We start from the raw sequence: 16,575 nt of genomic DNA on the forward strand, positions 1-16,575 counted from the left end.
AAGTATTATTTGAATTTATACCTACGAACTTTACCAAAAGCAAACATATTCATATCTAACATTAGTTTTCTTTTAATTGAGACCATTATTCAACACAAGGTACAATATAACTCATTGACTTCTTTTTCCTGCCTTTCTGTTTTATACTTTACTTGTTCGTCCGTCTGAGGCTTAACGATTATGATGAGAAGTAATTTTGCCGAGACATCTTCAGCCAATCTGCATATTATTTCATTGTTGGGTTTGGTTGTATAGCTTATGATTTGTATTGGAAGCTGCATCATAGTTGGATTGAGAATTTAAGGGGGACAGAGGTGACATTTTTTGGCATTTTGGTAAAAAATTCCGATTTTGTGATTTTTACATAAAAATACTTTACACTTTGAAGAATATCTCGTCCACACCTGTGGAGTTAGCGCGTCTGGCCGCGAAACCAGATGGTTCGGTTCGATTCCCGGTCGGGGCAATTTACCTGGTTGAGGTTTTTTCCGGGGTTTTCCCTCAGCCTAATATGAGCAAATGCTGGGTAACTTTCGGTGCAGGACTCTGGACTCATTTCACCGGCATTATCAACTTCATCTCATTCAGAAGCTAAATAACCGAAGATGTGGATAAAGCGTCGTAAAATAACCTACTAAAGAAAAAGAATATATATACAAAATTTTATTTGTCTATGACACCTAGAACAATTGTTTTCGATGTCATTTTTAAAAGCCTGCATCACTTAAACGAGACAGTCCAGCTACGCCCAGGTATTTAAATCTGTTATCAACTTCTGAAACATGCCTATCGCGTCTGCAATATATAATGTCAAGTTACAGTAGTCATCTTGTAATAGTCATATTTTCCAAACAGCTATCAGTTATTTTTGATAGTTGTTGGTTGTGTTTAGAAATTTATTTTCCATGGATTGTTTCCAAAGTTTTTACACAAATACATTGGGTATCACTTTGTTATTGAAGGCATTCATTACATGTGAGAACTCATGTTGTGTGTTGATGTTTACAAATTGAATTTGGTTTGTGTTGCGTGCTTATAATTTTTTGAGTGTTTTATTTACTCCGAAACATTTTACATAGGCCTAATCTTACGAGTAAATATAGTAAAATAGCATATGTGACGAAAATAAAGGCTGAAAATGCTGGCAAAAAGAGGAATGGTCTATCGTATGAAGCTGGACACTTTTAAACGTACAGGTTCAATGAATACGAGGTTTTTCTTATAGATATACCATGCAAAATTTTAAACATGTTTTTTCTCGGTTGTAATATTTTTTAAATTTTGTCATATCCAAAGTGTATCTTCTCTCACAATGTGTAATCTAGGACTCTGAAATTTTTACACAATATTCTTTAAAATGTGTTTCTTAAAATTACAGATGGAATTTTTTGTGAGGGCTGAACTTCATTAAAAGAAATAATTGACCTTTTTTTAAATTGTCATTTTGTTTTTTTTTATTTTTTTTCCTTCCAATACTGGAAAAGATATTCAAAATTCCATCGGATATTTTATTCATGACATACTTAACAATGAAAATTAGAGCATAATATTAATTTTTGTGTGAAAGGATATATTTCATTTTTGTTAACATTTTTTTTGATAATTTATTAAAAAAATTATCTCAAAAACTATTTGAGATATTGAGTTCAAACTTACTACAGTCTCACTTTTAGTGTAAAATAGACTGTCTGTGCAAAAAACTAGGTTTCTAGCATGTGTAGTTTGGAAAATCACAATTTTCACCTCAAAGAAATACAGCGAAATCTTTGGAATTGAATTCAGGGGGAATTTGAGAAAAGTAATTACTTAAAGGAGTAGAAGAGGAATTAATGAAATTTAGCAAAACGAGTTTGTCTCAATAGGTTCTGTAAACTAAGTGTTTCAATATAATAATAATAATAATAATAATAATAATAATAATAATAATAATAATAATAATAATAATAATAATAATAATAATAATAATAATAGGTAGGTAGATAGGTAGACAGACAGAGATAGATAGATAGATAGATAGATAGATAGATAGATAGATAGATAGATAGATAGATAGATAGATAGATAGATAGATAGATAGATAGATAGATAGATAGATAGATAGATAGATAGATAGATAGATAGATAGATAGATAGATAGATAGATAGAGTAATAATAATATTAATAATACTAATAATAATAATAATAATAATAATAATAATAATAATAATAGTAATTAATAATAATGTCAAATTTTGATAGGGAATATTACTCATGAACTAACCTCGAAGATTGTAAAGTTATTAGTAAATGTATGTATGCCCCTCATACATAATTCTGTTAGTTTGGTATCTTATGTCCATAGCAGACGTCTCGTAGCGAGGGAGCCACACATGGTTCCTAAGAGAATTTTCCCTGGCCTTTGAAATCGTGACGTCTAGAATCTCAACCTAGTTCAAATATTTTACTTGCTCATTTCACGTCAGCTGCGTCCTGTCCCATGACACTACTCGTGAAGCTTTGTGGGAAATAAAGCAATCCGTTGGCACAGGAGTGTCTTCACATAGAACGTAACTTAATTCCTACATCAATATGAGTTCTGAAAGCTACCTAGGCTGAGTTGATGTAGTAATTTTCGCTTCTGAAGCGAATTAAAAAAATGCAGGGTGTTTCCATTTGTGTGGGAAGTAACTGGGTTGTTGGTATCAGGTCTCAAAACAATACAAAAATTGCATATGAACATATTCTTCTATAGCCAATTGTTTACGAGTTTCAGGCTAGCATATGTCAGCAATTGGTAATACATATCGTCGTTGTTCTTGCAATAACTCCTATGTGCAAAATATAAAATTTTTCAATAGGAAGAGAAAACACATTTATTCCTCCTATGACAGCCGTACATAGGAGATAGTGAATTCTTACATTTTCGAAACAAAGAAATATAATTATATACAGGGTGATTCATTATTACGTGTAAATACTTCGTGTGTGTATTGTAGAGGTGAAACTAAGACTAAAACGTTCTATACAACTTTTTCTCAAAACCTTTAATTCCAGGGTTACAGTAGATGACACTTACGTCGTAGTAACTGCATAGGCATTACTGTTCTCCCGAACGCAGCGTCAGTCGGCTAGAGTTCTTCGTACTGTACAGCAGTGGTGTTGAGGGAAAGATGTACACAACATTGAGTATGCTGATATGCACCTGTGTGTGGTGCAGCAGAAGGTAATGCACTTGCAGCACGACGACAATACAGTGAGCTGTTTCCAAGTCATCAGACATTTGCAGGTGTGGACAGGCGTATGAGGGAGTACGGTATTCGAAGTGCGCCACATACAGATCGACCACGTGTGCATGTAGAGGAGAATGTTTTGGACATAGGTAGATCAGGATCCAGCCGTACTACAACAATTAGTGCAGCACTAGGAATTCCGCAAAGTACTGTATCGCCATTTCACCTGCAGATTATCCGCATCGTCGACAGTTCTACCAGTGCAGTGGTTGCTACAGCGCAAGTTCCACGCAAAATGGCGTTAACTCTGGAATTAAAGGTTTTGAGGAAAAGTTGTATAGAACGTTTTAGTCTTAGTTTCACCTCTACATTACTCACACAAAGTATTTACACGTAATAATGATTCATCTTGTATAGGAGATATTATTTGCTGTATCACTATTTAAGTTATTTAATAGAGCAAAAATCTGAAAATCGATAAATATGACACATAGGAGTTATTGCAGGAACAACGACGATATATCCCTGTTTGTATACGAATTGTGGGTAGATACAAACTTGTAATGTGTTTCTAGTCTCATTACGCTCAAGCCAAGCGCTACTGATACTACTACCTAAACCTATATTATTAATCTGTGTTTCTGCGACAACATTTACATGTGCTACTTGAGGGTATCCCGCTGGATCTAGTCTGTGGTTCATGCATGATGGGGCATAGTAGAGTTGTCAGAGGCTATGAATGATTCCAGCACAAGTTGATAGGCCTTGCAGGCAATCACCTGGCTTGCACGCTCCACGGATCTCAATACAATTGACTGTTACCTGTGATAGTGGTCTCAAGGCTACAATATACGCAGCATCCGTTACGGACATAGCAATTCTTCTTCAGCGTATGGTTGTGAGGAGATACATGTAATGAACTCTGGAGTGTTTGAATGTGAGGCAATCAATGATACGTGGTGTGCAGGTGTGAATTCCAACACAAGGTGGAAATTTTAAGCAATTCTTGTAGAGTGGCTAATCACTGCTGGTACACAGGCTGCGCTGAAACTATATGAACAAGAGTGTATCACGTAGGGGTATTAATAATTTCAGAAGAACTTTGAAAGACCTGTAATTAGTGAACTATCCATCATAGTATGTTTATATGGACGTTTTGTCTACTATGCGCACCTCAGTTACTTCCCACATATATGAAAACATTCTGTATATTTGTAACGACAGTTCTTGGAGATAAATTGATGGAATCACATTCCTGTATTTTGCTAGGGAATAACTACTCTGCGGTCATGATGGCAACATTCTTGGCAAATTCCCCGTCATTAAAAGAACGCATGTTCTTTGCAATGGGTAGTGAAATCCTGTGTCTTAAGCCTTAAGCTTACCATTGATTCACTGACAGTGTGTTCCCTAGCTTCACTTAACAATTTATCTTTCAATTGCTGCACTAGTACTTGTCGATATTCTCCCCCATATTTGTCATAATCATTTGTGTGGCATAGAGAATAATGGCATTGTATATTGAATTTCTTTACATGCTGAAACAGCTTGCCACAAATCAAACACTTCGCCATTTCTCCATACTCCATAACACAGTTTGATCTCGACAAAGCATTTAACTTGGGCACGGTAGTAACACAAAGTGATAGTGTGTTTCAAAAGTTGAAATATACTTTGCATACTACTCACCAAGTTAGGGCCTAGATAGTTCAATCTGTATATTGTGTAGGAAAATGTCTGTTAAAACACTTGAACTGTTTTCAAGTTTCCGAGTAGACAAAGTGTTGTAGTACTGCTTAAATTATTTATTTCTATATTTGTTTATTTATAGCAGTTTCGGAGCCTCATTTGCATAATGCGAACGCTTCTGCAGCTGGCTGTATTATGAATTTCATATTATTATAAGTATATTAAATTTGCTTACAAACCAAAATATTTGTTACATTGATTTATCACGGATGTACAGTTTTGTTTTCGTACAAATGCAATGTAATTGTGCTGTTCCCATACTACCTCAGACGAATGGATCGCGCTCTGTCAGTGCATAGGCGCCGTACCACCACTGTTCAGTTGAACCTTCTCTCCTCGCTGTGCTCAGTATGCAGAGATTTCCGAGAAAAGAGCGTGGCGGCTCCGTGGTATGACGTCACAGAGCACGGAACATGCCGGTCACTGCTCTAGACTAGCGGAAGAAGTGAGCGCTGGTTCGAATCCTCTTGGTGTGCGGGTATCCTTCCAATGTCGTGATGAATTTAGCGAAAGCCTGTTTGGAAAAACGAAACGGTTGGGGGGATTATCGTAATAACCACACGTTACGCTCGTACTATTTGGATGATCATTCATCTTTGCTGAGATACGTAGACTTGAGACGAAGGGTCGATTGGTTAGCCTTGTCTCTCTATGGGCTGTCGTGCCATGGAATCATCATCGTTATCATCATAATCATCATCATCATCATCATCTTCTTCTTCTTCTTCATGTAACATCTCTACAAGGAGATCAATTTCGTGGTGAAAGTTCTCTAGAGCGATTAACCACATGGTTTATTGATTTGGTTACGGCATCTATCATTTTTGATAAATGACTGGGTTTTTTTATGAAAGGGCCTAAGTCGCTAATTTTGTGAAAATGAGTTTGTAATGTAATACTGCTCTTTGTGTGTAGATACATCGATTTAGATATGAAGAGGACTAAGTTTCACACTCTATATGCTTAGTAGAATTTATGATACAATTTTTATTTCAGCCTTAATTTCAAAATTTCGGTCAGTAAGCAGGTTTTCTTAAACTGCCAACAATTTAGTATTCAAGACTTAGGCCCTTTTATAAATAATCCATTCAAATAATATCATTAAGTAAGCATAAATGTTCGTTCGTTTGACATAATTGAATCGTACTTTACAAGAACTGACCAAAATGGTGATTATGAACTCCGTTGGAAACGTACCTGAAAGCATATTCTAGTGAATCTGAAAAAAAAAAAAAAAAATGCTTGATGCAGTTGGATCTCTCTAGTCGCAGCCAGATTTTTGCTACAAGATCATTTCTTACTCGATGGGAGTTTCGTAAGTATAACTCCTCACGTGGTTACAGGAAACCATTTCTCAGTTTATAACACGGAAACTTAATGCAGCTATCTCCTCTATCCCTTATACAAACCCTAGGAACGTGTAATGATTATTCGATTACACCCGATATGTAAGTAACAAAACGATGCTAATAACATCTGCACAATATGGAAGCGAAAGTCATACTGTTGAAAGAAGATTACAAAATGGTTTATACGTAGTCAAGTGAAATTTTTAATATCTGTATAATGTCTGACTAATATGTAAATATAAAATTGTGAATTGAAGATGGCAAACTTAAATAAGAAAGCGAATAGGCCTACTTAAAGAAAGTAATGATTACATCATGCAAAGTTAATTAATAGAGAGTGTAATTCTTAATTATAGAAGAAATGGAAAGATAAATGTGGCGAAACTGAAGGAAATATTGTTTACATACTTGAAACTGAATAGGATTACGTAGTCCACTGCTTCAGGAATATAAATTAAGTAGAAAATTATAAATTTAACTCTAATGGTATCAGCTGAAATATAATTTGGAATTGAGAATTGTGTTATGTTTCACATACTTTATAAAAATTAAATTCAGAATATTTAAGGTATATCCTGAATCGGGTAGGCTGTGTTATGTGTTACACATTTTATAAAAATTAAATTCAGATTATTTAAGGGATATCCTGAATCGGATATGCTGCGTAGTAGGAGAAACATGAGACATTCGGCTTCATTTAAAGTTGAGGTGGTTCTAAACAATGGGTAACTCTATACGCAATCCTGAGACACTGTAGGGATCTTTCTTCGACTAGACACTCTGAGCAGAGCTCTCAAACTGATTGCACTGTTGGGTCTATATCAAACATACGTGCTCTGCACATCTGTCTGAGAGGCAGGGGTGGACCATTTTGCCAGAACCCTGGGCTTGAATAATAGGGCGAATGTGGTACGGAACTGCCTACTCATGGAACAGTATAAGATGAAGTTGATGGCGCCGTTGAGGAGCGCCAGGATGTCCATGACTTCTCCGAACAAGTAGTAACACGTTCTGAAGAAACACCGGCCCAGAGCCATGCTCATGAGCCCGAAGATTCCTTGAGGAAACTCTGTGGTCAGGAAGAGCAACAGCACCGCTACCAGCATCTTTGTGGTCCTGTCTGTTCTTCTTTCAGACTTGGACACTACTCTCTTTTCGGGAGCCAATGGAGCTAAGGAGTTGCAGTTATTGTATCCTGCAAGAAAGAGGAATAAATGCATTGAAATAATATTGCTACTGTAAATGGCAGGAAAAATTACATTAACTATGGTCAGTCCCTTGCATCTGTAGAGTAGAAAGGCGAAACGAAACCTCTGCACAAGTGGTACCAGTATGTGGGAGGACTAGGGCCAATGATCGCTCTGGGTGGAGGTGTTGGTTGAACGAAGCTAGCAATCGCTTGCAGGGTTTGGATCATTTCTATCTGAACTCTACTGTACCTTCTACCAAGAGCATCCTACCCCTTAGCGGCCTCGAGCTGATGCTGCCCGCAATATACTCCGGCACAGATAGACTCCATCCCCATATGCGTGAAGTTACTCCACAGATTCCTGGGACGGACCATAGAAATCATTTTGATTGTGTATATATTCTTTCACTCATACTGACTGCCGTTATTTGCCTACTGAGAGCCTTTTTAATATGTGATAGATAAGCGCATTTATAGATGCATAATAAATTATACAAACTCACGTACACAAGATCCTTCGCACGAACCTGTACGGCCATTCGTGCTATAACTATGCACAGTTTGAAACTTCAAAGAATACAAAAATAATACTACTAATAATAAAATAGTAAAACAACAGTTATTATTATTACCGTTATCATTAATTATCACAACTACAACTAATCTAACTTCAAACCAGGTTCCACAAAAAATAATAAAAGTAAAATAAATGTACGATATGAAAAGAGAAAAAAACACAGTGAAACATATATATATATATATATATATATATATATATATACAATTCAATTCCTTATTGAAACTGCACGAAATAATCCAACTAATAAATATAAAGGTAATACATAAAAAAACAGACACACGCAATAAAATACAAATAGAAAAAAAGACACAATAAATACAAAAAGAACATTATCCCCTAATTACCTCATTCGCTCAGTATTAATACTACCCATTACAACACTAATAAATAACTCTTTCCCCTATTTCCTTGGTTCCCTCCCCCTCGGCCAGTTCCACCCTCAACTGTCGAACTTTTGCCATAAATTTTCCCACACTGTCACAAAATTTAACGTTATTTAATATATCATATTTTGCCAAGTGCCCCTTGTTAAAATAATATGTATTTGTATTATCGAATATAATATGAAAATTACATGAACACCAAATATTGCAATATTTTAATTACTATATCTCATTATGTGGAAATTGCAGGAAGTTGAGAGCATTTTGAATGCATGAGGGACTATTTAATACAATTTTGCGCAACTATGTAAAGATTCAGGAACCGGATAACTAATGTGTGTATAAACTTGTAAAAGTTACTCAAATTCATATTACTTTTGTGGAATCCATTGAAAGTTGAACGTATAGTGACTCGGATAAGCTTGAACATATTGATTGTACACAAAATTATCAATTTATAGACCTGTAGGATATATGGAAATTGCAGGAGTTTGAGAACATTTTAAATGTGCACATGGAAGTATATGTATTTTACTTAGGTCTAAATAGGTATACCTACTATATCTATCAGAAGTCTTTTGTAGTTAGCGGGTGACTGCTTAGATACTGTCTTCTGATTGTGCTAGATCATTCTGGTCATAGCGATATATTATTTATAATGAAGTGATGTTTTATATCTTCTTGTCACTTTAGCTATAACATCACTGTATAATTTGAACAGTGCGGGAGACGACGGGCACCCTTGTCTTACACCACTGTTTTGATGTAAAACTTGACCACCAGGTCTATTTTGATCTAATATTATTGTGTTTTCAACATAACGACTTTGGAAAGCTCTGATCACATGTTCTGTAGTCCCTATCTCAAACATTATATTCCACAAACTTACTTAAAACTATGAACATTGTTGAAGAAAATCTCTTTCGATTAATGGAATGTTGTGAAATATGTCTCAAGGACTCCATATCTGTAGTTTTAAGAGCCTGTTTAAGGCCTGATTTCACATATTAATTTTTATAGCAACAGAAATGTATTATTATTATTATTATTATTATTATTATTATTATTATTATTATTTGCCATCTAGATCTTCATTTAATATCCTGTATTAACTAAATCTCACCATTGGAACAATCAAACTTAAACTCAAGTGACCTACTCGCCAGATTTACGCTTTTCTACTTCTTGTAATGTTAGATATATATGGGAGTCTTAAGATATAGTAAAATTATGAAGACATGCATACCTTTGAGTGCCTGTTTCCGTCTGTTGGCCTGGTACAGAGCCTTGATGAGCCAACAGCTGATGAGAGTGAGGATGGCGCAGGGCAGCAGCTTGATGATGATGCCGTAGATCCAGCAGTTGACGTAGAAGAGGAACTCGTCATCCTCCGCCGCAACGTCGCTTAGTCCCACATGGTACAGCACGATTACCTCGTTGTTTTCGAAAACCATTGTGGACTGAATCTTGAACATGAAGTAGGATGGGATGCACACCAAAAGGGGCAGCAAATACCCGATTCCTATCGCTATGTTGCACCGTCTATCAGAGCACAGAATGTGACTTCGTTGTGGGAACCTGCAATCAGAAAATTAAATATTGATCCCTGACATATTCAGCAGAAATGTTTGTTTTAAGAAATATATCTGTAAAATCAGTTTTCTTTTTCGAAAATGAAATTTTGAGAAAGATTTTGTTCTCATCGAAGAAAATATTCATTGAGAATATTAAAATGGTAGGGAAATAAGACCGTTTAGAAAGATCCAGAAATAATGGCTTTGTGAAAACTAAGGTAGGTAGGTGTGTTCTGCTCCAAGCTCGCAGATCTCTCCCGAAGAGCAATAGAGAATTACTATACAAGAGCTAGTAGGCTAAAACTCCGATGGAATGACCAAGTGGACAGTAATCTCCTCCTAGTAAGAGGCCACGAAGCTACAGCTTAAGACAGGATCTCTGGAGGTCTTCAGTGAATGAGGTCAAAAACCGTCTTGGTTGATGATTAGGGGGCGGATGTTGATGAAAAGTCTTCTTATTTTTCACATTAGGACGATGCCTATTAATATAGAAATCCTTTCTACGTTATTATCAACGTAAAAATTAACTTATTATATTGCATTTTTTGAAGTTTTTTAACTAATGGGTCATTTTTTCACTTTTTTCGGCATTTTTGGTCATTTTTAATATTTTGAAGAACTTCTAGATCTTTTTAATACATTTTACTCCTTTATTTACATAGAGACCTGTTAAAATCTTTTCTAAGCAACCAGATCAGTAATAGGCCCTACTAGTGATTACCTATTGAATAAGTGAACAGTGAAGTTTGAGTTTTATAGTTTGAAACAAACTCAGAAGTCCATCTCTCATCCCACTGAAGACTTCACCTCATACATCAGAAGTAATATAAAATGATTGACAACAGCTTAGTTTAAGTGAGGGCTTTGACCGCTACTGCTCTTTTGTTGGTACGAGAGTGTCTTCAGAATTTATGTTTGGAAGGGGGGAAACTTTTACCGTTTGCTGGACAATAGGACGTTGTGTCCCCAAAATGGTTCGGAAAGGATGTACTGTAGTAGACAGTATTTTTAACACAAATATTGTAAATGTACTATAGTAGACAGTATTTTTAACACAAAGATTGCAAGAATGTACGCTGTGTCCACAATTTGTTTTGTCATTCACACTCTCTCATTTGGAAAGTGAAGAGTGGAAAGAGGGGGAGAAGGAGAATGAAGGCACTGACATGGACCACCCCTGATGGAAACACATTGTAAACCCTCATTAAAATCTATAGTTTTCTCTTAAAACATTAATTTTGTTGCATGCTCTTTTCCTTTATCTTAGTCAAATTCCAGGAAGTTGCCTCCTCTCTCCGACATCTGTATAGCAGTCATTGGAAAAGGGTGACTAATTTTTAAGAAGTTGTGGTGTGAGTACGGTGAATAATATTTAAATGTCATTTTATATTATTTTATGTCATTTTTCCATTATTTTAAGGGCATTTTATTGTTCATTTTTAGTAGATTTTTAGGTCATCAACTTCCGCCTCCTAGTAATGATAAATGAATTAATTCATGCTTAATAGAGTGAATATAGTAATTATTCATAAAACAATTGATGAAGTGGGTGTAAATTTATTATGATTTTGCCTATCCTTGGATTTTTTAGTACTTTATACACGTATAACTGAACAAGCATAATGGCAGGGACTGATGTGTAAATGTGGATATTTGACGCTGGAGTTGCAATCTGTTTTGACATACTTTTATTTTCATAATCGCTGTTCCTCTCAAGTCATTACGTTTATGACTACAGAACATGTATTCTGTTTCTGGCAGGAAAGTGAACATTTCCTTATCTGTTATAGGAATCGAGTATAAGTAATTTGTTCTCTGTTTTTCCTTCATGTTGTAAGCGATGATCTTGTGGCATGTTGATCGCACAAGTTGGGAATCACGCTATCATTTAATGTTTAACCTAGAATTTTGAAAGTAGATAATGATCTAGGCGTCTAAGTGGAGTAGAAGGGCATTAGTCAAGGAGACACAAATTGTACAATTAGGAAGGTTTGCATTATCTCGTCTCCTTTTGGTGGCAAAAGAAAAGTGGAATGTGTTCTGTTATATAAATGTGAATCTTTGACTTTATCGGAGAAAGTTAAAAAGAGAATTATTAATTCAATTGAGTGACTATAGATCAGTCCTTAACTCCCCACTCCACCTTCCCCGGCAGAGACAGTTATGTTTCTACCGATACGAATATACACAGGTAGGCAAACATTGCTGAGTGACGGATTGTAAAAGGCAAGCATCATAGCTTTCGGCTGTCGCTGGTCGTTTAAAATTCACCACTGATGCACACCGCCTATGTGTTTGTTTTTAGACCGGAGTAAGCGAAAAGGACATGGGCGAGGGTATCTTCTTTCCTTTTCTCTTCCCCTTTACCTCCAGGGTTGAACTAGACCTAGAGACTGTCTCCGAAGAGGAGTGTGGATATCGTGGCGAAGTACGAACTAATGAAGGCGAAAGAAGAATCATAGATGCAGGCAAAACGGTCATAGACACAATAGAGAGACCTATTAAGGATGCCAGATAATCGGTAGTCGAATTGGGTGTATTAATATATACCAATTACGGCGAAGGATGTGGAATGAACGTGCATATTATGAACTGCCGAAACATATCTGTAGAAAATGAATGGGATATTACTTTACTTACATATATTGTTGATGGTGACAACGATCATGAAAGTTGATGTGAAATCTAATGCCGCCTCCGGCGTACATATTTGTCCGTTATCATTTTTGGTGTGTCTTAAACGGAGATCAATATTGTTGATATGCTAATTACAATACGTCATGGAATTTCTACCGTATTTCCGTAAATTTTAAGTTAGAACCAGGCTACGATATGAAAACTTTTGAATAATTTTTTGTACAATGCTTTAACTAAATTACACCCAGAACTTCTAACATGTAACCCACTAACATATAACAAGAAAATTAGAAACGTGTTAATATCTTCAATTTGATTAAATAAATTTATAGCCTATGTGTATGAATTAATCAACCTATATTATATTTGTATTCTATAATTTTGAAATATATATTAATCCTACTTTTCACGTGCGATATTATTCTTCTCTAGTGTTAATATTATATTATATAATTCCATTGCCGCTGTAATTATATTTTAGTTCCTATTTTATTTTACTTATTTATTATTATTATTATTATTATTATTATTATTATTATTATTATTATTATTATTATTATTATTATATTATATCTGAACTGCGACCGAGCACGAGCGCTGCTCATTCGGTCTCAAATTTTGTTAATACTACTGTATCTTCTTTTTATATTGCTTGTATTATTTTATTTCTATTTCTTTTGTTTGTTTTGTAATTATATTCTTTATTCTATCTATGACTCTTCGGCCCGTTTTCGGGCCATGGCCTCCCCAATTCTTCCTCTCCATTCTTCTCTATCTCTTGCTGCCACCTTCCAGTTCCGCAATCGCAGCAAACTGGTAGTATCTTCTTGAACCATATCCTCCCATCTATTCCGTGGTCTTCCAACAGGTCTTTTTCCCTCCATATTGCCCCTCTAAAGTTCTCCTTGGTATCCTTCCCTTCTCCATCCTGACTGTATGTCCTGCCCATTGCAGTCTCCTGATCGGCATGAAAGTTCACAAAGCTATATCATTGCATAAGGTGTATAATTCATGATTATATCAGATTCTCCATTTTTCTTCCCTTACCACTGGTCCAAATATCCTCCTTAACACCTTCCTTTCTAAGTTGTCAACAGCATTCTGTGATTCTTTTGTGAAAGTCCAATTTTCACTTCCATATATAATTATACTACAGATCATTGTTTTATTTAATTCAATTCGACTTCTCCAATTAGCTCCACGATACCTGATTAGAGGATAAGTGAATAATATGCTTTATTAACTACTTTAATTCGATTCTGGATGTCTATATTCTCATCATTGTCATGCGTGATAGTTACACCTAAATATTTAAATTCACATACTACTTTTATTTTTTGATTGGAGATCTGTATATCTACATCCTGGTTCCTTCTTTTTCTATTTACTATCATGACCTTTGTTTATGCCTCATTTATTTTTTAATAATTGCTACCGTGAATTTCAATTAAAACAAAGTGAACAAACTTCACTATAGCGCCAAGTAGAAATTTTTCTGCCGATGTGTACGATAAGAAAATGAGCCGCTTGTCTTGCTTGTAGATATGTCTGCTTTCATGAGCACGCTAGCTGACAGCAACGATAACGCATGTCGTTTTGTTCCCCATACATTTTGACATTTGCTTTTCGCAACGCGGTATTTAAACGTCCCGGCACTAAACACTGAAACGCTATTAAATCCCCTACTAGAATTAAATTTACATGACGTCATTCTCTTATTTCTATTTTAGAAATGGTTAAACATACTACAAACATATGACAGTAAAAATCGTACTCTCTGCAATACACTAAAAAAATCCGCATGAAGATATCTCCAATAGATCACGAACTTTAGCCGATTATGTGCAATCGTGCATGATGTATATATGTGTACGTAAAAACGCTACAGAATTAACCTAGAGAGCTGCATACCGCGTACGGAAAACCGGTCCGAGGGGATAAGGCGGACTGAAATGATAGATAGGGGTTATGAACTTTTAACACTTTTATTTTTAGCGAAATTTGACATGTTTTGAAAGTAAATTATACTGAATTTAGTTTGAATTCAGTAAACAGTTCGTGGAAAATTTTTTAACAGGCGAATAAAAATACAAGTTGATTCGCGAAGAGTTACTATTACATATCATGATCATAATTTTTTTTTTTTTTTTTTTTTTTTAGGAGTAAAATGTTTGTGTAATGAGCAGGCTTCGGCCTAGGGACACAGAATAACCAGTATGAGGTTTAGAGTACACGGAGTATAAATGACGTCATGACCCGTGTGGAAATGTTACTGCAACAGCACAGATTGGTTCGTAATGTGCTATACCGTTGTATGTATTGCTGCTTGGCTGCGGTAAGTGTAACAGGCTTCGGCGTAGGGACACCTGATTGAAGGTTACGACTCACGTTAATACTTTAATGGTAGACATTTATTGTTTACCCTAGGAATGTACTGAATATACTGCATCTGTACAGGGTGAAATTTATTTTGTGCCGTACTGTGACGGACTGTGTACATGTTGAGACACGAAGAAACGGCGTCCTCCTTCTCCCAGTCCACTCGACCAATAAAACACTATCATCCGTGCGTTTTGAACTTCATGCGTTTCTGTACCCAGGACCGAAGCCTGGTAATGAGTCAGTTTCTGAAAATTACTTACCAATAACAATTTGAATCTTGAGAAAATAAGTAGTCTATAATTTTGTTACGTATTATTAACAAAACACCAGAATAAAAGCAAGGGACATACCATTCATACAACAGTGATACGCAGCATATAAAGTTATAAGCATTTTCTCATTTTCCTTGAAGTTTTACAGGATTTCTAAGTATTTTATTCTGAAAATATATTAGTATTTTAAGAACTAAAAATGACAGTCACTGCTGTGTTTACTTTCGGTAGCGTTTTCTCTCTTCTCAAAATGATATAGGAAATAAACGGTATTTACTTCCCACTTCAATGCATCTGGTCACACGCATATGAATTCCGTGTCCAAATGGCCTTTAAACATAACGCAAAGCAGTCAACTGAAGCTGTCACTTTGCGTTATACATGTTTGGTTTGACCATGATTGACACAGAAGAGCTACAGTGTCCGTTTCAAAGCGATGTACTTTACATAATTTGTTATTAAAGTCAGATGGTTTGGTCCCTATTATAGCCCGCAACGTGTAGCATTACGTCTGTGTACTGCTATGTCATGCATCAGGTACGTATAGTCAACTCACAAAAAACACTCATTCCCAAGCTCCAGGCAGCCCTGTTAGTCTGATAGGATTTGTTCGCGCGTAATAACATGATGATTAATGAAGACAGTAAAATAGTAAAAAAACAAACAACGTTATTGAACATATTATCGCTGAGAGAAGATAAAGGTAGTTACAGAAGTAAACTAGCATTTAAATTATATAAGGTAACAGTAATATGTACAGTAGTGGCAAAAAAAAAAAAAAACCGGACCGACCCTTGTAGCTGATTTCAGAGCCTTGTTCACTTCAGAGCACGATAGTCTGGTAACTAAGACTTTCGTGGTTCGAATCCTGCCTGGGAAGGAAACTTTTTTTTGTTCCTTATTCAAATTTATTCCCAATACTTTTCGATTGCAGCGATATTTTACTATTTAATTAACTTATTATTCCCAGAACATGAATTTTATCAGCAATCGAAAAGCATTGGGAATAAATTTGAATAAGAAAAAAAAAGTTTCCTTCCCAGGCAGGATTCGAACCACGAAAGTCTTAGTTACCAGTCTATCGTGCTCTGGAGTGAACAAGGCTCTGAAATCAGCTACAAGGATCGGTCCGGTTTTGTTGCCACTACTGTACATTGCCACAATTTTCTGGAACAAAACATCATCTTGTTCATAGAACATATTATGTACAGCACCATAAATGGGTTTCAAACATAGTCATTATATTAATT

At 35.6% G+C, this 16,575-nt stretch overlaps 1 protein-coding gene across 1 annotated transcript in view; it reads right to left on the minus strand.

The window, feature by feature from the left end:
- Positions 1 to 2,232: 2,232 nt before the first annotated feature.
- LOC138699861 (G-protein coupled receptor dmsr-1) overlaps positions 2,233 to 16,575 on the minus strand; it is a 36,809-nt gene continuing 22,466 nt past the window's right edge. The window contains exons 2-3 of the mRNA XM_069826055.1: positions 9,707 to 10,038; positions 2,233 to 7,503 (exon numbers count right to left, since the gene is read on the minus strand). Coding sequence (XP_069682156.1) covers positions 7,130 to 7,503; positions 9,707 to 10,038 — 706 coding nt within the window. The 3' untranslated portion in view covers positions 2,233 to 7,129. The remainder of the gene's footprint in view (positions 7,504 to 9,706; positions 10,039 to 16,575) is intronic.

Source organism: Periplaneta americana, chromosome 5, assembly GCF_040183065.1.
Source record: "Periplaneta americana isolate PAMFEO1 chromosome 5, P.americana_PAMFEO1_priV1, whole genome shotgun sequence".
In the NCBI taxonomy this organism is placed as follows: domain Eukaryota; kingdom Metazoa; phylum Arthropoda; class Insecta; order Blattodea; family Blattidae; genus Periplaneta; species Periplaneta americana.